The 23,977-nt window shown below is 44.9% G+C and overlaps 1 protein-coding gene across 1 annotated transcript in view; it reads left to right on the top strand.

The window, feature by feature from the left end:
- CACNG4 (calcium voltage-gated channel auxiliary subunit gamma 4) overlaps positions 1–21,108 on the top strand; it is a 39,970-nt gene extending 18,862 nt beyond the window's left edge. The window contains exons 2-4 of the mRNA XM_059828306.1: positions 14,429–14,512; positions 19,584–19,724; positions 20,570–21,108. Of these exons, the coding sequence (XP_059684289.1) occupies positions 14,429–14,512; positions 19,584–19,724; positions 20,570–21,108 (764 nt within the window). The remainder of the gene's footprint in view (positions 1–14,428; positions 14,513–19,583; positions 19,725–20,569) is intronic.
- The last annotated feature ends 2,869 nt before the right edge of the window (positions 21,109–23,977 follow it).

Raw genomic sequence — 23,977 nt, 5'->3', positions numbered from 1 at the left:
CTGATGCATCAGTAGCGGTGTGTGCAGGAGAGCTGCTGGAGCCTGTTGATATTTCAACACGACCAAGTATTTTTAGAGCCATCCTATGGAGCAGGATTTTTAACTTCCATTTCACAGCCCTTGAAGCCTGGCAAACTTTCATTAACATTTGATGCCTTGAAGTCATGCGAGGTCTGGGGGAAAAGGGAGGGGAAGGAGGAAAAAGAAATACACCTTTTTGGAGCGTGTAGTTTGCAAAGTTGCTGTGAAGCTTAGAAAAAGCCTCCAAGCCCTCCTTTTTGTACCAGGTGCTTTTAAAGGACCCAAACCATTCAGAGAGCATAGCTAGAATCCCAAACCATGGCTGTGAGGGAGAGTCTTGCTTAATTAAAAGTTAAGTTAACGTGTTAAATACCTGGAGTCTCTCTGGCCCTTGGGGAAATTGAAGCACTTTTTAAACAGAGAGCTCCCCACCTTAGAAGGATTATGCCTCTATTCTTCATCCATTATTAAGTAATTTTGCTAATATAGGGCTCTTTGACCCATAAATCCCCAAATTATTTGTAAGCCATCACGCCTCCATCCTAGAGAGGAGAACCTGGGACATGGAGCAGTTAAAGGATTTGCTCCCAATTCCCATTGCATGCGCTGCCATTTCTGCTCAACACAACGTAAGGCTTTTCTGCCCAAATTTATACACGGTGAAAACAGTGTATAAACAGTGGCTACAAGGCAGACTTTCAGCTGGAAAATAAATTAACAGAAACTCCATTTTTTCCCCCCAAATACACACAACGTATACACACAGAGACACACACAGTCTCTTTGCACACAACTGAGATTTTTCATAGGCTGAGGGTGTAGGAAGAAGAGACGTATTTTTGTCTCCTTGGCAAAATATATTGGCAGCATATCACTGAATTGTAAAGACTGAGTAAGTACCAGAGCGTGGCCCCGTTAAGAGAAGCGGGTTTTGGAAAGCTGCCCTTCGGCTGCCTGCACCCGTCTGCCAGGACCATTGCAGGGATGCTGCCCTGGGGGGGGATCCAGCATGTGGGACCCCAAACAGCCTGTACGGGCTCCAGTGGAGGAAGAGGAGTTTGTAATACTTGGAAATGAGGAGCTGTAGGCTCTGTGTCGCGCCAGATGAAGTGTCTGAAGGGGAGAGGAGCTGTAAATCTCCCCCTGTGCATGGCACCGTTCCCGGGCGGTCGGAGCTGCTGCCTGCCTCCTGAGCTGCGTACCTCTCGGGAGGTCTCGCCAAGGTGGTGACAAACTGGTCCCCTCCTGCTTTCAAAACTCAGGAGAAAATATGGTCCCCGAGATGCTGTTATACAAGGGCAGGGGGAGAGATGAAGGACTGAAGAGGGAGTCAAAGGCACAGCAGCCGGCGCAGCCGGGCAGGGACCTTTTCTCCAGTCTTCCCAGCAAAAGGAAAATTCCTTCGTTTTCTCCTCCCAGCTGTAAACCTTCCCGATCACTTCCATGCCATCCTGGGAAGGCGAAAAGCAATAAGCATTTCTGGTTACAATGGAAGATGTGCCTGATGTTGATAAGGGCTGGGACTCTCAGATACATTATTTAAATCCAATTCTGAGACTGCAGATTGGATTGCCCAAAGCTACCACCACCATTATCCTTCCCCAATGCAGGTAGAGACATTTCACAGTAAAATGCAATTCTGAAATACTGAAAGTAAACTCAGAAATCTCGACAATAAAGTATTTATGCATTTGTGCTTTAGTGCATTGTAATTTTGCATGATATGCTTTGCTTTTCAAGACTGACTAGATTAAGGCACTTCTGATTCATTAAACACATTTTCCCAAATGCTCTTTCTACAAATATTGTTGGGCCAGTGTGCTTACTTGTATTTATTAGCTGGTGTAACAAGGAAGTTACATCTTCCATAAACCTGAGAGGAACCCGCTTAAATGTGTTGCTCTGAATCTCAGCAGAGAAGAAAACAGTTCTAATGAATAATTAAAGCTTAAAGAGGTCATGCTGCTTGTGCAGTCTCATTTTTATTTGTCACTGCTTAGTTTGCATTAGGAAATAGAAAGTTTCAGGTGCAGGAGCCAAATGAAATCTCTTCTGCATGTGTTCATTTAAACAGATCTATTTGGTAGTCATCATCTCCATTTTTATGTATTAGGTCATTTGTTAACTGTAACTATTTAAACCGTTCCTGGGAATTACAAGTTTCAGGCTCTTAATTTTCATCAGGCAGTGGCTGTGTGCATCCCCTCGCCTTCTGTCAGCAGTACACGTACTGACTCTTCGGCAGAGCGGTGCAGACACGGAGCGGGGCAGGTCTGTGGATGCAGGCAGAGCTGCTCAGGGAGGACCCAGGTCGCCATCTGGTCCCCATCTCCGCAGGCACCACCAATCTGCCAAGCTCCTCCTCGGCCTTCTCCTCGCCTTCGGCCACCCACCGCCCACCCTTCCCATCTCCTCCTCCTCCTCCTCCTCAGCTCTCTCTCCCTCCCACTTTCTTCCAAGCTTCTTTTCCTCCTCCCCTGCAAACCGCCTCCCATTCCTCCCTGCTCTGCCCCGAAGCGCTCCTTTTCCTCCTCCTTTTATACGTTGCTCTCTGCCTTCCTCCCCTAGGCTCTTATTTCCCCAGAGCTGCTCATCATTTTCCTCCCACTCTCAACATGCCCCAGAGAGACCGGCCTGCCCCATCTCCCGCACCAGGCTGGCCGCAGCCGGGGACACACCATCCCGGCTGCCAAGGCGCCCTCCACCACCAAATGCCTGATTCACCTGAGCCTGACAGCACCTGCCCTCTGTGAGGGTATGGCACCTTATGGGTTGCACGTACTGGTGAGAATCAGGAATAACCAAATCAGTAAAAACTCTAATTCAAGCTTAAGTCCTTCGTATTTCCTTTATATTTTCTTCCCGGATATATTACAGTTGCAAAATATTTTTGTTCCTTTTATTTTTTCGCACTGGGACCTAGTCTTTCTAACCAGCTCTGTTATATGTTCCCAAGGTTAGACAGTAGCCCTGGGTATTCAACTAGACAACACAGTCTCTGGATGCACCACACTAATCTCTCCAAGAGGAGTGTCTTTTCCACTAATACATCACGCAGATGATTTCTGAAACCTTTGCCTTGCGTTTCCCAAATCCGGCCATCAGGAGGGTTTGGCAGTTACACCCCTTTCTCCCAACCTTTAGAGTCCCCGTTGTCATCTGCCTTGTTTCAGTCCTGCATCACTGATTGTGCATGATCAATCTCTAGAGGTTTAGCTTCTATGTATAACTCAACAAGCTGGCATAGAAATGAGGAAGACATGCTCCAAAATGAATGCAGATCCAACTCAAGGTCACTGCATTATGAAGACAGACATATTGCAAGCATTCCCTTCAATTAAGATGATTTATGGAGTGAAATTTCCCTATTGCTTCTTCAATATCCAACTATTTTTCTAAATGCCATCATCTTATGATGAATCACTGGGATTGAAGAGACACGGAACCTTCACAAGGTTCCAGGAGTGTCCAAATATCCTGCATATTCCTAATCAGTTAAGTAGTGAGCTCCTGTATCATTACTTTCCAGTGTAACCCTCACTTTTTTTTTTAATAAAAAAAACTTTGTGGTGCATGAATGAGCCAAAGAAGGTTTGTAAAGAAAGAGTTCAGTTCTAGATGTCAGGTTAGAGACATTCCCTGCTATTAGAGCAGGCAATAACTCATTTTATGCAGAGATGTAATTGCATGATGCCTTGTAAGCTTCTGCTACACCAAGAGATCTCATGAGGAGTATCAATAATATGAACCATTTTTCTACTGACTAGTTCTGGAGGGTTTTTCCATTACAGAAGAAGACACTGGGTGCATCCTGTGCACATTACCCCAAACATCCCCAAGGATTACCCAGTCGTCATTCTGGGGAGTTGTTTCTTGAATTTTAGACTGCTGTATGACAACTGCAAACCTTGCCTGTTGTGAAATGAGGATGTTTCGGGAAGCTGAAAAAATGGCAGTTTAAAAGGGTCTAAAAGTAGAAATTGAGAATGAGAAGGCAATAGCTCAAGGCTGCGCAGGTATGAAAGTTGAAGTGGCAGAAGATACAGGGGGCAAAGCATCACACATTGTAGTGGCTATGTTTCATCTAGTTCAAGAGCAGTATTCATTCCCCAGACGTGACCATGACTGCGTCTCAAATGATAAACTCAGTAGGGACTGTGAAGAGACGTGAATGTCCATTTCCTTAAATTTTCTCCCCCAGGTAGTGACGAGCCGTGATACAGGCTTTATAGACATGCTGTGATCGTAAGAGATGAAACCATCAAGCCCTGGTTGATCACCGTCTTAATGAGGGAGAACTGATAACTTACTGAAGTAAGGGAAACCAGATGGATAAAAACCAAACTATCCCTTAAGGGAAACTTGATTCCAATAGTGCCAACACAGGAAAAAAGCACAGTTTGACAATATGAAAATAAACACGATTTGTCATTTTGCAGCATATGAACGCTTCATCAGACAAAATGACTATCTGTTCTCAAAATTGCATCCAGTAAAATTTGGCATTTCAGCCCTTTCATAATGATTGATGATGGACTGGCAGCAATCTGCCTGAATGAGCAGTCTTTGTACCGGTGAATGTATGTCAGGGTCAAGAATATTGGGGAAAAGAAGTGGATTTTGGTCCAAATCAAGAAATACCTGAATCCTGGCCAGCGTACAGGCCACCCCAGCTTATTTCCCACTGCCCTCTGAGGTACTGGAGCGATGATGGCCACTGTGTAGTTACAGTTGTGCCAAAACCTCTGCTGGTTACTAAAGTACCTCTTTAAATTAAGGCATTTTGGACCAGAATGTCAGTAAGAGCTGGAAACTCATTGGAGAATGACTTTCAGTTTAAAGCTCTGATGGGTGTAGGTGCTCACCTAAGAAGCCAACACCAACTCCTCAAGTGTTAGACCAATTTTAGCTAAGGTAGAAAAGCCAACTACAGAACTCTAACGGAGGTTTCTACCCAAGCTCCAAATTCATTTTAAAAGGACGAGGACGATTATATCAGCCACCCAGAAACAGCTTTGGCAAAGTGGCAGCAGAGCAAAGTATGGAAATGAGTGGTGAGACAAACTTCTGGGCTGCCAGGATAAAGGACCGCGGCATGAGATGCAGGACGAGACGAGGTGTGAAGGCAGAACACAGCAAGTGTGGGCCGTGGTGGTAGATAGAAAAGCAGACACAGAAAAGTGAGTTAACAATCCCATGACAACTAGAAATGTTGACAGTCTCTTGGGACTGAGCCAGCCATGGGAACGCTCGCCGTGGCAGGGCTAACTTAGCTCCAACTTGAAAAAGTTCCTCAAGCAGCATCACCAACATTGCCCCAAAAAAATCATGTCATACCCAGGTTGAGGAATTGCCCCTCTTTCCCTTTGCAGGTGACTTACAAAATGCAAACTGAACATCAGGGCTGGAAGCATGTCAGTGTTTCTTCCTAGAAAACACGGAGTCATTCCCTCAATAAGCTCCATAAAAAAGAGCAACAAAAAAGACTAAAATAAGCCACAGACACCCCCCCTGAAATGTCCCCACTTTGCAATCCAAGCAGCAGCACAAGAGGACATGGTTAGTAAGGAGCAAATTGCAAACGGTGGTAGGAAGACCATCAGTAATGCACAGAGGGGCTACTGGGGATGCCTGGGCAGTGGTGCTGGAATAACGCAGCGCACTATTTTATCGGTTTGGCTAAGGAAAGGCAGCTGGGAAAGGGACAGGAGTGTTGCTGAATAACCTCAATCATGACTTCCATGGTCAAAATGCTGGTTTATGAGAGGAACATTCAAAGAGTATGGAAATTAAGTAGCTCAAAGCAACATGTAACATACAAGCAACTCTTACCTACTTTGCCGCTGTCCCACATTTCCCTGGTACTATTGGTATTCACTGTGGTAGCACAAGGACACTTAGTACTTTTGGCAGCAGCTTTGTAATGACTGAAGAGAATTCAAAGGACAGCAGCCAGACACTGTGATGTGTTTTATTAGCTCCCAGATGTGCAGGTGAGGTGAATCTTCGGGAAATGAGTTTTGCTGCCACGGATTTTCTAACATCACTCAAGGTCTCAAATAAAATCTTATAATGGAACAAAAGGCTGTCATAGAATTTTAAAGCTGTCTTTGGGAAAGCACCTTTTCTGCATCTGTTCATTTCTTACACAGAAATACAAACGCACAACATCTTTGATGATATTTGCCCAGCTGAAAACAGAAGGTCGGCTGCTGAGGCTGTATATACCCACGTGAATTAAAACCGACTGAGCCTCTATAGGCACTTCCCTGGATGCCTTCTGGTGTAGGCGAGCCAGAATCTGGAGATGCTTTACCAGGCTGTACAAAATAATAGCACTCGGGTGTTATGTCCTGGATTGCAGCATGCCAAAATAATATTGCTCAAAGAGTAAAAGAGTTCAAGCGAGAACTAGAAAAGTCACCACCCAACAGCAGACTTCTTCACCACCTAAGCGAGATATGCGTTCTCCTGTGTCCAACTTCTTTGGGCAGTGGTGAGCATTCCGTGTCCGGAGGAGATCAGCAAAGGCACCACATCTGGGCCTTGAGAAACTCAGGAGTGTTAGAAGAGAAGAGGGTGGGTTGTGGCATGAAGGTCAAACTGCCCAAGCGGGAACCTTGCCGGTCGCTATTTATGGCTGTGAAATTGGCACTCAGGTCAGTGGAGATGGCTCTTCTGCAATGCGGAGCATGAGCTCCACTACAGTTTGAGACCACTGTAGAAAAAAGCAATGCAAGGAAGAGAGCAACACACCCTTCGCTCTGCAGGGATATGGTGAAAGGAGAAGCTGTGAGCTGCCTCCACTTCCAACAGAGAGGGCTTTAGATGGGCTTTGTGGAGGAGCACCAAGGAGCGGCTGAAGACGGCAAAAGGCAACCAGATCAGACACTGCCACGGTGCAGACAAGTCGGTGAAAGCAGTTTATAATATCCCAGAGTAAACACTTGAGAGTGGTGGTATAAGACAGTCTCTTCTCTCATAGAAAGTGTGTGATAAATACTGGGGGGAACATTAGCTACTATACAAAGGTAAGAGAAGCGGAGTGAGGTTAATGGTGGGACTGAGCATGTCAAATGACGAGATACACTGAGACCCGTTCCTAGAGAAAACGTGCTTTTGCCAGACTTGAGGGGAATGGCAAGCGCTAAGAATAAAGGCCGGGGTGAGAGTGGAGCACAGTCCCTTGCCAACACCAGCTCATTTGCAAGCGCGTGGGCAGAAGCAGCTGCGAGCTGCTCGGTGCGCGTCTCCTCCAGCACCGCTGCCGCCGGGGCGGTCTGAGCCCTCGCGAGGTGTTAAACACACCGGGAAGGTGTTTTGCCTTTAAAAACGCTAAAGAGGAGCAAGGTGGAGCAAGGAGCAAAAGCAACCAGTGGTTACTCATGTGGCACCGAGGGGACGGATGGAAAGCTCTGAGCAGCGGAGGGTCTGTAGGCAGTGGAGGGAGAGGACTGGAAAAGGGGGAAATTCATGTCACACTAGAAGGTAAGAAAATAAGAGACTTGAGGAGGAGTTTTGCTTTGCCCACCAGACAATTGAAAATAGATCAAAAGAAGAACCCAAAGGGTTTGTTAGAGCTGACAGCTCCTAAGGAAGAAAGTGGGGCAAATTTCATACATTTCAACATTTTAAAATAACTTTCTTTTTGCCCGGGAAGTAGAGGGGAAGCAAACAAAGGGAGAAGACCAGATTCTGATATCGCTGTGACTGGGTGAGACAGATTTGAGTCCACCTCACTGAAATCAGAATCTGGCCCTTAAGTAGGCAGTTCAGCTCCCCGCAATGAGAAACGAGTGAATTCTGAGTTATGGGATGAAAGACAGAGAAAGAAGGAAAGGACTTTTATGAGGAAAAAGAGAAGCTTGTTATTTCACTGTCTCAACACCTGTAGAGAAACATGGTTAAGAGTCAGGATAAATTCCTTTGAAAGACTCAGCTGAGCTGAATGTGCTTTACCCTGACGACGACACGCACGGACAGCGAGTGCTGCTCAGCTGGTTTATGGTCCCGTGCTAGCCCACAGTTAGGGGAATGGGCTGCTGGTCTTTCTACGTCCTAAGCACTTTCTGAAAACAAGACCTACCTTGGCAAAAGTATGACAATAACCTCAGGTAGTAGCAGTGCTCTTCATCAAATTCACCTTCAGGGTGAAACAAAAATACAAACTGTCATACGGACAAATATTTCCCGGACTGGCAGGACTCGGGGGGCGTCAGACAGCATCTGTCTCAAAAACACCTACGCTTTGAAGTTTCCAGCTTCGCGAGGCTCTCGCAACATCCAAACTTCTCTCAAAGGCAGACACCTAATAAATGTGTATTTAACCTCCTGAGGCTTCTTTCTCTGCTGGCTCCATCCTCTGTGGCGCTGAAGGCGGCGTTACAGCAGCAATGTGGGGTAGCAGATTCACACGGGGTGTGCTTTGCACACGACCTGCATCAATACTTCATGATTTCTTTCATAATGACAGCATTAAACGTCCTCTGGCAGAGGCTCACAGGGTCTGTGCTCCTTCACATAACTTAAGAACAGGCTTGTGAAACTCTCAGCAAACAGCAGGAGACAAATAATCGAACTCGGGACAATTTAACATAGCAAGTGCTAAGTGCCAAGAAAAATACCTAATGCTGTTCCTTGTGGCCTGAGTTAGGAGCTCAGGACCGTAATAGTCCCTCTTTGACCATGAGCACCACAAAGCAGGTTTTGAAAGTAAAAGGAGGGGCACCACCCATTCCTCTTTTCAAGGGTTATTTTATGACGAGAGGAATGAAGAGAAAAGGAGGTTAACTCGGCAGCTGCATTCGCTGTTGTGTGTCAATCCAGTGAGACAGGGGAGTTGTACTGGTGGAAAATCAAAGAAATGAACACAGTGCACAGATAGACTCCGTGCTATAAATTTTGCGGAGAGGAACATTTTTTGGCATGTCTGATCTCCTTTGCTCACTATTGCTCAAATCATGCAGCAAAGGCTTTCAGAACTTGTCAGCAGAGAAATCTTCCTAAGGAAAAAAATATATAACTGTTTCTCTTCTCCCCTGGCAGAGTCCAGCGCTGACACACTCTCACTCACTATAAATAGAGGTTCTCCACTGTTGTCCAAGGGAAGTGCAAAGCCATGCCATTAAGGAAACCCAGTCCCACACGGCATGCTCGGGTGGACACTGTGTTCAGGCAACTTCTGTTACAACAGCCCCACTCTGCATGTCACGCTTTTCTTGTCTGTGATGTTATCTGTCAGTCAGCCTTCTCTGTGCTGATACATTCAGAAAACTTGTCATTTAAACATTGAGATATTCAAGCATTGCAGTAAATCAGGCTAACGGTTGGCTCTGGAACTGAAGCACAGCATTTAATCACGGAATAGATGCAACAAGCAGAACCATCGGGCCAAATTGCCCATGGATCCTTACTGATTGCCTTATTTTTAATATACGGTCAGCTCCTTGCAACTTGTATTCCCTGTATCTGCAAGCACTTGCTGTCAAATGAGCTTGAAAATCATTTCCTTCCACATCTTCAAACCATCCCAGAAGACCCACATTTGCCAGAAAGAAATCAGCTGGTTAGCAGGATTTTAGGCCGGACGATTACGGGGTGTATTTACCTGCCCGCAGGTAATTGCTGTAGCCATGCAACCACTTCTGCAGCTGACATTCATAGCACTCATTCCATCAGTATAACCCCCCTCAGGAGAAAACCCCGCTTAACTCTATTAATAGTGTGCACATGTGCACACGAAGTATCTGTAGCTGCTCAAGAGCTACAAGAATGTGGCGTATTGGCAGGCGAGAGTTTGATCCAAGGAGGTCGCAAATGTCTGGTGTCCCATGAGAAAACAAGAAAGGCGTCTCAACCAAGTCCCAGAACCGATGTTTTACCGCATAGTCTCACCAAGGGCGGGCGAGAGGGCTGGAAGATGAAACAGTTAATCGAGCAGTAGCTCTGCAGAAGCTGTTGATGGAGAAGGAGGCAGCAGCTCGACCCATCTATCCTCATGTGTCTCCCACTGCTATCAGATATCGCCTCCCCTAAGCTCGTGCTCAGAGCAAGGAGACGAAAATTGCTATTGACAGAAGTACCCCGCAGACAAGGTCCTCTGCTGCAAAGCTGCTAGCGTCTTGTGTGGTGGAAACCTATTATTTTAAATGACAACAGAACACTAATGTTATGGAAAGATCTTGTTGTATATAGTTTTCAGGATTGGGGGGGGGGAGAAAACAAAAGTACAGCCTGCCTTGAAAAATATTGTCAGACATTTAAGTGCTCTATCTTCCAGTGCTGATTTGTGCAAACACTTCCAGGGCATTAGGGAATGTTGTCATTGATAAATACTAACCATGGGAAATGGCTGTTTCAAAGACATGGCTGATGGTACGGCCAACAACAACGCGATCATGTAATGCATGGCCACAAACAAAGTTAATAAGCATTTGCATCCTACAGCATTAACCATCGCTCTCAGTCATCAAAAAATAAAACCCCAGTGAACAATTCCGCAATGGTACAGGCAGGATTATTAAACGATTATTTGAGAAAGAGCAAGGAGAAGGCAGTATCTCATCAGATTTACTTTTGAAAACTCTATGTACTTTGAGATCTCAAACCCCAAAACAAAGCTTAATCTTCACTTAGGCACTACAATTCCCTCCCTTATCACATTATCTGAGTACATCACACTCTAATTATAGTTATCCGAACAACACTTAGTGAGACTGGGAAGTACTAACCTTGTCAGAGAAGCCCTTGAACCTAGAGTAAAACCGAGTCAGAAACAATTTTTAGTTTTTAAATGCAAGCTAAGTACACTGCAACCAGTGGAAAAAAGATGTTCTTACACCATCAGCAACACTTCAGAAATTTTGCCTTTTCATTATCATTAACCCAGATCCTGAAATCCTGTCTCAAAATTCAGAGCAAAGTTGTTATTATTATGAGGGGAAATTGCATTATAATATTTGTATTTCTAAAAGCATCATTTAAAACATATCAGTAATCATACAAAGGAAGGAGTAATACTTACAGCATCTCAGTGGGATATTATGTCTTACTCTCAAGAGGTATCCAGAAGTGCTTCTCAGTATTTTAGTATCTGTTAGGCAGTGATTGCAGTTTATTTATCTCTCTCTAGTGGGTACCGAAATAGAAGTTAAATATTCCATCTTCCTCTCCAAAGTATATAAGGGACTGTATCCCCATGCTCAAGCAAAGAAAAAAATCTCTCTTCCATGTCACATCCTGGTGTGGAAAACAGCCCATGTATGCCTTACTGAGCGTGGACCAGGGGCCACGTTTGTCTACGCATTTCTTCAAGGCATCCTCTGTGAAGCCTTTGAACAGAGCTTCAAAGAGTTCAGGCCTTATGCAGATGCTGTAGAATAGTTGTTACTGAATTTCATTGAGGTGTTTCCTTTTCTGCTGCCTCTTCTGTTCCACGGCTTTTATTCTCTTGGATTGCTTTACATGCTAGGGCATGGAGCCAGGTATTTAACCAAATCTCAAGTTTGGTTTTTTTTTTATTTTTTGTATTTAAGTACAAGTCAGACTCTACTGTTGCGCTTTTAAAGCTGACCAGTGCTTCAGTAGCTTCCACCCAGCTAGTTTTAATTTTTCCCAAATCTGAGTTTCAAAAAGTCCATCATCACAACAAAGGTATTGTTACATTTCCCAGGAAAACTTTGTTTCTGATACTTCGTGGATTAAAAGAGCCCTCAATACCCTGTAGATCGCCGGAGTTCTTGATAGCGACTTCAAGCCTCACTGAGAGTTTAATAAGCTGCTGCTGAGTTATATGACACCTATTAAGTTTATAGAAAAAATTTATCCAGTCTGTTGCTGTTATTAGCTACCAAATACCATAGACAGTAGAGAGGACCCTGAACAAATATCTATGATCTGAACTACAGCAACAATATTGGGAAGAATATTTTGGATTCCCAGGCTTTCATACAGGTCCAAATTTCACAGTCATTTGCTACTTCTATAAAAAGTTGGCCAGAATGACCAATCTCAGTACCCCTAAGAACTGGAAATAGAAAGGAACTCTCAAGCTTGTCTAGAATTTTGATGTTTGGGGCTAATTATCCTCTTTTTTCACCTCTGCTAGAATTGATAATACTCTTTCATGTGCCAGGCTGCAGATATAAGCACAAGGAAATGAAGGACTCCAACCATAAAAGAGGAGAAGCCCAGACACTGCTAATACCAACCCATCCCGTCCTGCCGATGCGGTTCAGTCCTGTGGTGGAAGGGATGGCTTCATGGCCTCCGCCTGAGAGAAAGTTCTGCTAAGGGGCCCATTTCATTCAGAAGTTTAATAACATGAGGCCATTTTACAGAGGCCAAAACTCTCCATCAATCCATCAACACTGCAAACACAAGAGGCTTGGGGAACATTTCAGTCTGGCAGACTTCTTGTCTCTTAATTGGGTTTCTGGAAGTGGGACATTTATTTGGGCTGTCACCCATGCCCATGCTCTGTGAACGTGCACAAAGCAGCCTTCGGTGGACAGAGCTCTCTCCTTCGCGCATCTGCCTGTTTGCACAGAAGTTGTGGGAGCTCAGTCGCCTGTGATACTTCTACTTTTGTATCAGCTCTGGATAAATTCAACCAACTACCTTAAAGGTTATTGGAGAAGCACAGACAGACGGAGAGACAGCCCCACCTGTACATACACAAGCACAGAGTCATTGAAAAGCCTATTTCCATAGGAAATTAGGGTGAGGAGATTATTTAGATTTTTTCCTTAATGAATAGGAGAGGATAAAAATCATACTCTGAATGTATTTCCTCTAAATTGGCACACTATAATGAAGACACTCAAAGAAATGACCATCCAGTCTCAGAGGCCCTGTTATGCTGGGAGTGATTTAGTTGCATTGCGTGAACCGCTGTAAAAATAAGCACTGGGATCTTTAAAATCTGAATTTTAGATTGCCTTGCTGAAGAGCCATCAGGAGCAACAAAAGAGCTGATGGCAAACAGAGGGATGCGTGGGCAAACATGCTTAGGAGGAGCAGTCCCAGCTGAAGTGCTCTCGTCCGCCTGGCAGACAGGGCAGGTGTGTCGCTTCCAGATGTGACGTGAGCCACTTACTTCTTGTTCGCAGCCTTTGAAGTGCTGCGCAGAGAAAGCCTGAGCCGTTACCGCAATTAGAGTAGATACATCATTTACTGGAAGAATTAAATGCACTGTAGTAGCAAACCTGCAGTTGACACTCACAGGGTGCAATTGAAATCCTCCAGATTAGTAATTCTTTTGAGATCTTTGTAATCATTGGTAATAGGTAGTGAAATAAATCCACATTTATATCCTACAGACTGCAGCTGTGCTTCTGTTAAAGTAGTATTAACTGATGGTTTTTAAATCCTTCTGCCAGCTCAAGCTGCAAGCACCGAAATTCCTGAGCAGAGGATAACTCATCCTGGGTGATGTATGCTGCTAAGCACGAAAGCGCCGGTTAATGAATAATGAAAGCACCAAGGCAGAATCACACCTTGGGGCTTCGCTCCTGCAGTAGGCTCCCTGGAGAGAGGTCCCCGTGCAGCTCACTGTGCAACAGCAGTCTCAGCTACCCGACTGCAGCTAAGCCTGCATGCGGCTATGGATAGCTGTGGTAGAAAATAATACAAAATACTAATGCAAAGCTTTACCCAGATGGACAAAGTGCTGAACCTCATCTTGTTCAGTCGAGCGAGGGGTTCATCCGGCCAACTCTGGCGTTGTTCCTTCAGGTACCAGGAGTGCACGCTCCTGCCCTGACTTACTGCACAGGCTCCCAGTTAACTAAACAAATATGCCTTTAAAAGCTGAACCAACCTTGAGGGGGACATACAGGTTTAAATTGCTGCAGGAAGAGATTTATGGACTTGTTTTCCAAGCCTAGAGAGTAACTGAAGAGGCCTCAGGCAGTTCAACATATACCAGGGCTGATAAGGGAAGCCAGCACTCCCCTGGGGACGAGACAGAAAGGGTGATGGGCACTCAGCTGGCACCCAGCTTTGCTGTGGAGCCCAGCCATGGAGCAGGGACCCAGAGTGACAGTCACTCTAGGAACAAAAAGAAGTTTTGCAAACTCGGTATGCTTGTAAGATAAGCACGGCGCTGATAAAGTAAAGCACAGAGAGATTAAAAAACTCAAGAGAACATTATTAGTGGCAGACTGAAGAAAAGAGCCCAGGAATCCTGGCTCTCCCTTACTTCAGCGAGACTTCAGCCCAATCTGCTCAAAATTCGTGACCTTAGAGATGGTTTCTTGATGGCATAAAAAAAAAATCCGTGACCAACCCTCCAGGAGAATAATTTACTTATACAGCCTGGGAGGAAAAGGAAATAAAGCAGAGCTGGCAGAAGCACATTTACCTGATTCTGTTCCTTATGTGTTACATTTGCTTTGTTTTCATTTAGGAATCTACAAAGGACATTGCTTCCGAATCAACCACTTCCCTGAAGACAATGACTATGACCATGACAGCTCAGAATACCTTCTCCGTAAGTGAAAAGTAATACCTAATACACAGGATTAACGACTTCCCTGGGTTTATCTTCTGTAGAGTGCAACCCAAGTCTTACTCATTGCAAGGGACTGGCCCAAACTGGGTGGCACAGAGCAGTGCTGACGTATGTCCAGTTCACACTGCAGCTGACACAACTGTGACCCTTGGGGACCCCCATTTCAAGGGTTCCCTTCAGCCAGGGGAACGCTCACGATTGTGGTGCCCATTGTCTGAACATTATATGGAAATTTTTCAAATGAAAACTACAGCCGTCATTCCCAGATTGGCGAGGATATTCTATGGAGGGAGTATTTATCTGATTAGTGTATCAAAACAGGTTTGAGGAGTGGGTTCCAGCCCATTAGGAAGCTTTTCCTAATGCTTAAACCCAACGCCTATGCAAGCCTCATCCTTTGCAGCTGCTGAGCCACCTCGCCCCGCAGTGAAATTACTCCATTGTAGGAAGGAAGATGAAATTTCTGCAGCTAACAGCAAAATCTCAGTGTGAACAGGGGCTGTGGCTTCCCTGCACGGACAGCCAGCCATTGCTGCTCTGTGCCGGTGTGTAATCCCCCCCAGAAGTAATTTCATTCACCAGCCTGGTGCTTGAAATAAGGGCAATCGTTTCATGTCCTCCCGACAACCGTTCACTCAGGTGATAGGAAATCTTGGAACCCGAGTGTGAAACTTCACAAATCCACAAAACTCACAAGGTTTGAGTTAACTTTCCCCTTCCCCAGAGGACGCCTTGCCCAGTTGTGCCTTTTGAACGAAAGAGCTGGCCAGCCGAGCTGAAAGCAGTGCCCTTTACCAGAGAAAGGAACTGCAGCTCACAAGGTGTTGGGAAAGCTTCAGGGAGCAATGAGTGACGCTGCTGGCTGATACACCCGGCAAGGCAAAACGCTCCTCAATTACACTGCTATTAATTACCTGAAACAGCACTTAGAGAACCGCTCTGCCCTTCTGCTCACTGCTGGGAAACAACTTCTGGTTGCTAAGACAAGAAGAAAGAATAACAATCTCTGAAAAGTACGCTTTACCAGAAAACCCGGATGGTTTTTTCGTCTTTACTCTTGTCAATTTAGATCAGTCATAGCGTTTGGGTGACATGATTTCAGCGCTCAGGCAAAGGCAGACTAGCAAAGTGTGAGCACAGCTGCATTTATCTTTCATACAAAGTCTTGGAACCAATGTTAAATTGATGCCAAATCAGCTTTAGGAAAGAATCATTAGTAAAAGGAAAGAGGAATTAAGTAGCATCTTGATAAAAGTGTATTATGCCTTCTTTATTTGGAGAAAAGGGAGAACTGGGAAAAACAGCCTACAGCTCCGCAGTAAGACATGAGATCAGCAAATTGTTTGTAAGTGTACTTGTGACGGGTGTTCCTAAAGGCTGTTTTCCAAAGTGACTAGGTACAGACCTTAAAAACAAGTTGGTTCAACCCTTTATGTCTTCTGCAAAATCAGGCCTCGGCTGCTCCCCCCGCGGAGGAGAGCTCACGCTCGCGTAGTCTGCACAGATAACAGGACTCCTCTGCTTTAACTTCTGTAAGAGAAACTGCAGCTCCACTTAAAACGCATACGGTTGATTTAGAGATTACTGAAAGGTTATGTAGCTAAATCCAGACAAGATGAGCTCATACGTATATGTAACAGGAACCAAATCATTGTCTAACTAGACACCGAGGAGAATATTTGCATCCTGTTTCAAAGGAGACATGAGATGTTCCGTCCCATTTTTGTCCTCTGTGCAACACCTTTGCAGTCTGCTGTCGCCGTATCATCCATCATGCTTTTTAGCCATTTCTTGGGACAAGTTTCTCAGAGGGCCATGTTGGGGGTAACCCTTATTCTTCCTGTCCGGCTTAGACACAGGCACCGATGCTGTGTGCGTCTTGTGCTCCGGAACGAGCAGCATGAGGGGCCTCAGCCTGCTCCACAGCGACCGAGCTACTGTAGGCTTCAGATAAATATAAACATTATGGCACTAGCAGAGTCGAGCCCTGGTTCAAAACCCTCTTGAAATCAGTGAAAAAATGACTGATTTTAGGAGACTTTGCTCTGGGGTGTGGGTAGGAGCAGGAGTTTGGATTTTGCCCTTCGGCATTCAGGCTGCTCCCTGCAAAACCAAGCGGACGACAGCCACGGTGACAACTAACACGTGCAAAGGAGCTCAGGCAAGACCCCTCCTATTGAACCTTCCCTGTGACAACACACGCCAATCTGTGCATCTTAAAAAAATCCCCTTCCCGTGTCTGTGCAGAGCCCCAGCAAGTGGCAGAGGTATCGCTGCCACGCGCAGAAAGCCCGTGCAGCCCCCAGGGCTGCGCCTGCATCGCCCAACCGCACACGCGTGCTCCAGCTTCCCTCCTCTCCTGCATTTCTGCAGGCACACGGAAACCAAGCTGCTCCGAGCCAGCATCGCGCGGAGCACATGCACCTCGCCCTTTGCAGAAGAGGGGATTTCAGCCATACTCATCCTCACTGCAGCCATGAGGAGGGGGGACTGGGGACCCCGTTTCAGGGGCATGTCTATACTTCCATGCACTTCTTCCCCGCGTGCTGTAGCATCCCCTTTTTAAAGCCGTTTGCTTGGCTCCTGCCTTTCGGAAGAGAATAAAAGCAGGAGCAGAGCGCCGGGGCTCGCAGCCCTGTGGGGAGGAGCAGCACGGCACGCTGCGGCGCTTCTCCAAAGGAGGTGTCACAACGCATAGCGGTGCAGAACAGCCGATGCAAACAGACAGCACGGTAAACAAGAAAAAAAAAAGCAGGGGAGAAAGCAAAAAACAGATCGCCCTAATGTTTTTTGATGTGCTGTCATTTTATTACCAGTATCAGGAGACATATGTAAATTCTACATGGTACCTATGAGCTTCCTTTTAAATTTCAGAGCTAGAAGTACACACTGTAGGAAAAAATATACTGTAGTTTTACAGGAAGAGAACACTGTGTGTTTTGTTTCTCTTCACATTAATTACCTACTATAGAAAAAATATCTCTGGAGATCATTGCTACAAGTAGAACAACCCACCCCCTATATTTGGCATGTCTGGCAAGTTCCTTCTGATGATATCACCGAAGCATTTTAGGAAAGCTCTTTGATTTAATTGAGATCATTATAAACAACATGAACATAAAATACAGAAAACAACAACCGGAAAGGGTGGGCCTCGGTAGGTTTTAAGCCTAAACTGCCGTTTGTCAGGGCACTAACAGACAGAGAGTGATTTGTGGTGCCTTCACATCTGGCAGCACAGAGACCGCCATTGAATCTTTTTCTAATAATTGACTCTAAAAACTGACCCAAAAGTCGAATCCCTGTTACTTCGTACCACACACGTGGGGATACACTCAGGACAACAGAACGGGCTCTCAGCACTCAATGGGCTTTGATAGAGACCTTACACCCTCGTTACTTGGATTTGCCAATTATTGCAAGACACTGTCTGAATAGTAATGCATCCGACTGAATTGGGTTTAGATCCAGTCAGAAAATGCCCCGTCTGTAAAGGACACATGCAGCGTCGTTTCTAGCTTTGGTAGGAGGTGGACTTTTCTCGCTGTTGCAGATCGATACAGGCATAGGCTTCCCAGGCAGGGACTGTCTTTTTTGTTTTATGTTTGCACCATCCTAATGAGGGCTGGGCCCGTAGCTGGGTCTCCCGGGGGCTTTGCGGTGCGCACAAAAGCAATGCTGTTATTAAATGCCCAGCCCTGTCCCTCTTGCAGTCAGTGGGAGTTTTGCCACCAGTTACCGGGGGAATCGTCAGGAAGCAATTCACGAAATTGGGAACACCACGGCCATCAAAAGTAAAATGAGAAAGCATCGGCTGTAACATCTGGCCGTTTCTCCTCGGGAAACGGGCGCTGCTCGCTGTGCGTGTCAGCCAGGAGGATGGCACCCAGGAGAGACCGCGGTGCTAATGGCACCGCATCAGCAGATTGGTCCAGATGGCGACTTTCTCCTCTCCGTGCACTCAGCCCTGGGGGGCCGCGGCCTCCCGGTGTGCTGTGGGGTGTCTGCCCCGCCATGACAGCAGCCTCTGACCCCCACCAGCCTTGGGCATCCCCACGCCCCGGCACGCGCTCACCCTGCCGGGACTCCCCTCCGTGCCTTTGCCATTCCACGGCCTCCAGCTTTGGGGCAATCCTCTTTTCCACAGCCCTATCGCACCTTCTTCAAAAAAAATCCCCTCTCTATACAAATATAACTTGGTTCCTCGCTCTGCCTTTCAGGAACGCCTACCAGGTTTTACCCCTTTGGTTTTTGCATTACAGACTTCCTCTTCTTGTGACCATTTATTTTTTCTCAGCCCTTTTGTTCTCTCCCTGCCTCTTCCCTTTCGATTGCCGCTTAGTCTTGTAGTGACCCGGCTTTGAAAGCTGGCTTGAAGTGGTGTTTTAATTTTTTTTTCAGGGATTTTATAGCCCATGCTGCTGAATGGACTGGAGCATACAGAATTTTAAATTACTCTACTTAGCTGTCAGGAAACTAAACACAAACATCTGAGATACACTTGTTAAAAATTCTCCCTTAGAAATCTAAAAGGTTTCAATGATGTCCTTCATATTCAACAAAAGAAAAAGGGGCTATTCACTGTGCTCGCTGGCAGCACAAATGCTGCAGACTTCAAGAGCGGTAATGTGCTTACCTTGCGCATGTACCAAGGAACAGACATGTCTGCTCAAGCCATCCCCAAACATTGTAGGGTTCATGGCCAGCTCATGAATTTTTCAATGCCACTCCCTGCATGGTGCTGGGTCTTACTGTCACTTACCTCATGCTTTGCCAGAAATACTCTGTACGCAGTGGCATCAGATAACGGCGGTAACGGTGGACTTTCTAGGAGAAAGCTTAAAAGATTAAGCTACTCAGTTGAGAGTGTCTGTGGCACATTGGCCACCTACCCATGGCCTCGGCTCCCAAAAACATGCCCAGAAATGCAGAATCAGTTCCAGCAAAAGCCAGGGGTTTTGAGACTTTGTAATCTCCACACTTGCACCCAAGGAGACATCTGAAATGATTACTGTCTGTCTTGGTTTTCCACCTATCATCTCCCCTCCAGGCATTGTCCGTGCCTCCAGCGTGTTCCCCATCCTAAGCACAATATTGCTGTTGCTGGGAGGACTCTGTGTTGGAGCAGGAAGGATTTACAACAGCAAAAACAACATTATTCTCAGCGCTGGGATTCTCTTTGTTGCAGCAGGTATGTTCTCTTTAAATTGAGTCCTTCAGTAGTGCTTAGTGGTGCTTTATAAACTGAAAAGGACTGTGGAAAATCTTGTTGGCAGTTCTCCCCCTGTACCCCTTTCCTGGATCGAGGGCACTAGCAACATCACCCTAGGCAAATTTCTTAAGTCAAAAATGTGGTTTTTAAGCTCTACAATAAATATATTCCAGAAAAGCTTTTGGTTTTCCTGAAAAAGGAAGCTAAAGTCAGTAACAAGCAGGTTTTACACTATTTAAAATGTATGAAACACCAGATGAATCAGGCATCTCTCACATCCAGGGTCGTCTTCTGTTCTTTTATATGATGGCAGAAAAAGTTCACCCATGATAGGTGAGCCCATTTTTCACACTAGAAACATCTGAGAGAGTCAGCCACATTGTTAATAGCTTTCCCTGAAGCCTGGATTAAGCATGCTGCATTTAGATGAAAATTCAGCAAGGTGGAAGAGAACTTATCTTGATCAAGGTGAATAGCCGTAGCCTTGAGCTGAAAATGTATTTTTATTATTATTCTGAATGTTAGAATCCCACTAACAATATTAGTGAGCTCCTATATGCTACTTCTTTCCCACTGTGGCAATGAAGAGCTGGGAACAAATCCTACTGAATATTTTGGGATCCATGCAAGCATGTGTGACCCAGATGTGGAGCTACTCTTTGTTTTTCAAGAACAAATGAAATCTTGAGATAAATGAAAGACTAAATAAATATAATAAAATTTCCTGGTCATAATCTTTGAACCATTCAAGTCCAGAAAGTAACATGGTTGGAATTTTATCTTCCCAGCCACATAACTACTGATTTACGTTTTTCTCTCTCTAGGCCTAAGTAATATCATAGGGATCATTGTCTACATATCAAGCAATGCAGGTGACCCAAGTGACAAGCGAGATGAGGACAAAAAGAACCATTACAACTACGGTTGGTCTTTTTATTTTGGAGCCTTGTCTTTTATTGTGGCCGAAACCATAGGTGTTCTGGCTGTGAACATTTATATTGAGAAGAACAAAGAGCTGAGGTTTAAGACCAAGAGGGAATTCCTTAAGACTTCTTCCAGTTCTCCTTATGCCAGGATGCCAAGTTATAGGTACCGGAGGCGGAGGTCCAGATCCAGTTCTCGATCTACAGAGCCTTCTCCATCTAGAGACATTTCTCCAGTTGGCATGAAGATAGCAAGCACCATTCCCATGAACGAAATTTCCATGTACACTCTTTCCAGAGAGCCTTTGAAGGTTACAACAGCTGCCAGCTACAACGCAGACCAAGAAGCAAGTTTTCTGCAGGTTCACAACTTCCTTCAGAAGGAATTTAAGGAAGGACTCCATGTCAACATGGTCAACAGGAGAACGACACCTGTTTGAAGTACCTTCCTTCCTCGCGTTTTTTGAAGAAATACCGCAACAGAATGGATCTGTCATGAAAGAGAAGGAGCGATGTTAAAATACCCTCTCACCTCTTTAATTGTGGCAAGTGTTGAGGTAGCAAGTGGAGATCCTCTGGACCAACATAAAGATATTAGACACTCGTAGCTTTTTTGAAGCTACTTGGAGTTTGTTTCTTTCAGTTCTTGGTGTCACGAGATGAAGGCAGTTCATGTTCCTGCACTTTTGTAGTGTGTACAAAGTCTTGGAGAAACTGCAAAGGACTTGCCACCAGTGTGTTTTAAAGGATTACAGAAAAATTGTTGTATGACTTTTTTTTCTAATATTGAGATCCCTTAATACAAACTTGCAAATATAATTTATACCAAGCCCAAGGATGAACTACTCATCAAGTGAGCCACTTTCCTTTGACACAGCATAAGCTTTGCCTCTTTAAAAAAAAAAAAAAAAAAAAAAAAAGAAAAAAAAATATTTTTGAAGGCAACACTTTCTAAAACTGACCTGTGCTACTGAAACGGTAGAGCACCCTCCTACTGAGCATTACAGACTCCCTGATGGGGTGGTAAGGCGGTCTCCCATTTCTGGGCGTAAGACATCTCTCCGGGCAGTGCAGGTGGGGGAGAAGAGGGTGGGTGCATCTTGAAACACCTAGAAAGGGAAGGATTAAAGTAGGTGGGACTTGAGCATATTTGCAAGTATCATTTCTTGCCTAACATTTAGAAAACTTGAATTCTCATTTCGACTAGCCCTAGTGCCTGATCCGGCAAGGTGCTAAGTGCTGTCTGTCAGGAGCCCCTATAGACTACTTATAGCAAGAGCGAGAAGCAGAGCTGAGCCGGCGTGGCCGGCACAGGTGAAGCCGCCGGTTCCCTGCAACTGCATTCCTGTTTTCCTTACTGCTTCACAAGTGCAACACTAACGCTACTGGACACTAAGATATCTAAGCAATGTGCGTAAGAAAATGAGAAGCTAATATGTTTGGACTAGCAAAACTTCCTGCAGCAATGGGAACTGAGCGTTAACAGAATGGATGACAACTTTGTATTTTTTAAAATAGAACAAAAATAATCACCGTTTATGAGATATTTATTAAACTCTTTTTATTATGAATAAGTGCCGCATGGTGCAAGGTATAGTTGCTTTTAGATGGAAATGATGGTTCGACCTAATTTAATTTATTTTGTAATGATGAATCTACTTACATGCAGAGAGCCCACAGAAAACTCTATGCACCACCTAAGGGGGGGACTAATTTGTAACCCTTTGCTTCTGTATGTTTCTAAAAAAGTCAGAAATATTTTTTTTCTTTTAAATTCCTGCTTTCATCTTTTACACTTAGGCTTGGAATCTCAAAGCTCAAGGGCCTGACTCAAAGGTAATTTCATTTAATAGTACTCACGTTGATTTGAGTGACCACTCGACCGAGCCATATGAGAATGAGGTGCCCGATTCCCCTTGGATGAATTAGGTGCAGTGAGAGAGGAGCATCTAATTCCTGTAGATTCCTCTGAATATAACCGTCGTCTTTGCCCAGAAAATCTTTGCTACTGGAAGACTAGAGAAGTGTTGACAAGAAAAATTCATGATTTGGAAAGCTTGACTCACTGATGGTGGGAGAGCTCAGCCAAACTGTTAAAACCTCTTTAGTCTTAATTTATTCTGCCACGGCCGCAGCGTCAGTGGCTTGGCGGTGTTTTGGATACGAGGCTTTCAGCTGGTGGAACCAAGTCCTCCAGGGAAATCCCGGAGGAACTGCCTTAACATCCCAAAAAGCAAGTTGAACCCCCGCCCCCCCCAGGTAAACCCCGCTTAAGCCTCTCTCCTTGCAAGAACCAAGACACAATTCTCAATTTTAAGTGAAAGTCTTCCCCTCGTCACTGTTAAGCTCTGCCTAGCCCTCAGCCTGGCAGAGCCACATCGTTATTTTGGCGGAGGTGGGTTGGAGCCTTCATCCCTGCTCATTAAGAGTTTCCATTCAGGTTAAAACTCTGCTGGGATCCTTTTTCAAACCTCTGAACTCTGCGAGCTAAAGCAAATGGAGCGATGGGAACGATTTAAAAGTAGAAAATGTGCTACTTTCTGTATCAACACACTATGGAGAAAGATGTTACACAAGCTTTTTAAAAAAAAATTCAAACAGAGGCAGAGAAGAAAACTTTTTTACCTACTTTTCGGCTAGGACAACATAAGAGTTCTAAAATTATTGAAGTTCTTGATGAAAGGTTTTTTTTACAAGAATCTTTATGCTTTCAAACAATAAATTATTTCCTACTTTTTGAGACTTCGTAATATTAAAATACTTTGATTAGCTATGATAGAAGTAGAAGTTTGCAATGAAAAAAAAAACCTTCTGTCTCATTAGTGTGTCATACTAAGTGCTAATTAATTTACATCTAATTATAGTCGATGTATTTTTCAAGTGCAATTTCCCAGAACTATTTGTTTCTCACTGTGTTAATAAACTAATAGTTAGAAATAAGTCCTCATCCGTGTTTACTGTAATTAAGAATAAAACCATTCCCTTTAAAACCAGGAGTTAGATATAGGCTGTTTTTCTAAACTCATGTACATTGAACTGGAAGTTGACAGTGTGAGGTTTGCTTCGCGCATTGGTTTTGCTTTTTTAATCGTTGTTCTCCAATGAATGTGTTTAAAACCAACCATCTGATTCCAGCCAAAGTCCGAGGCTTTTCTCCAGCCCAGGGAAGACCTGCAGAGGCACGTGCAGTATTTTTACACCACATCGGCATTTCGGGACATTCCTCTTTGCCAGAGCCTCCTCCCGCAGAGCAGGGCTGGTTTCAGCAGCTCTCCCAGTGCGATGCCCCGCTTGGGTCTGAGCCAGAGC

This window comes from Gavia stellata, chromosome 22, assembly GCF_030936135.1.
Source record: "Gavia stellata isolate bGavSte3 chromosome 22, bGavSte3.hap2, whole genome shotgun sequence".
NCBI lineage: Eukaryota > Metazoa > Chordata > Aves > Gaviiformes > Gaviidae > Gavia > Gavia stellata.
This window is presented reverse-complemented; position numbering and strand designations above follow the sequence as displayed.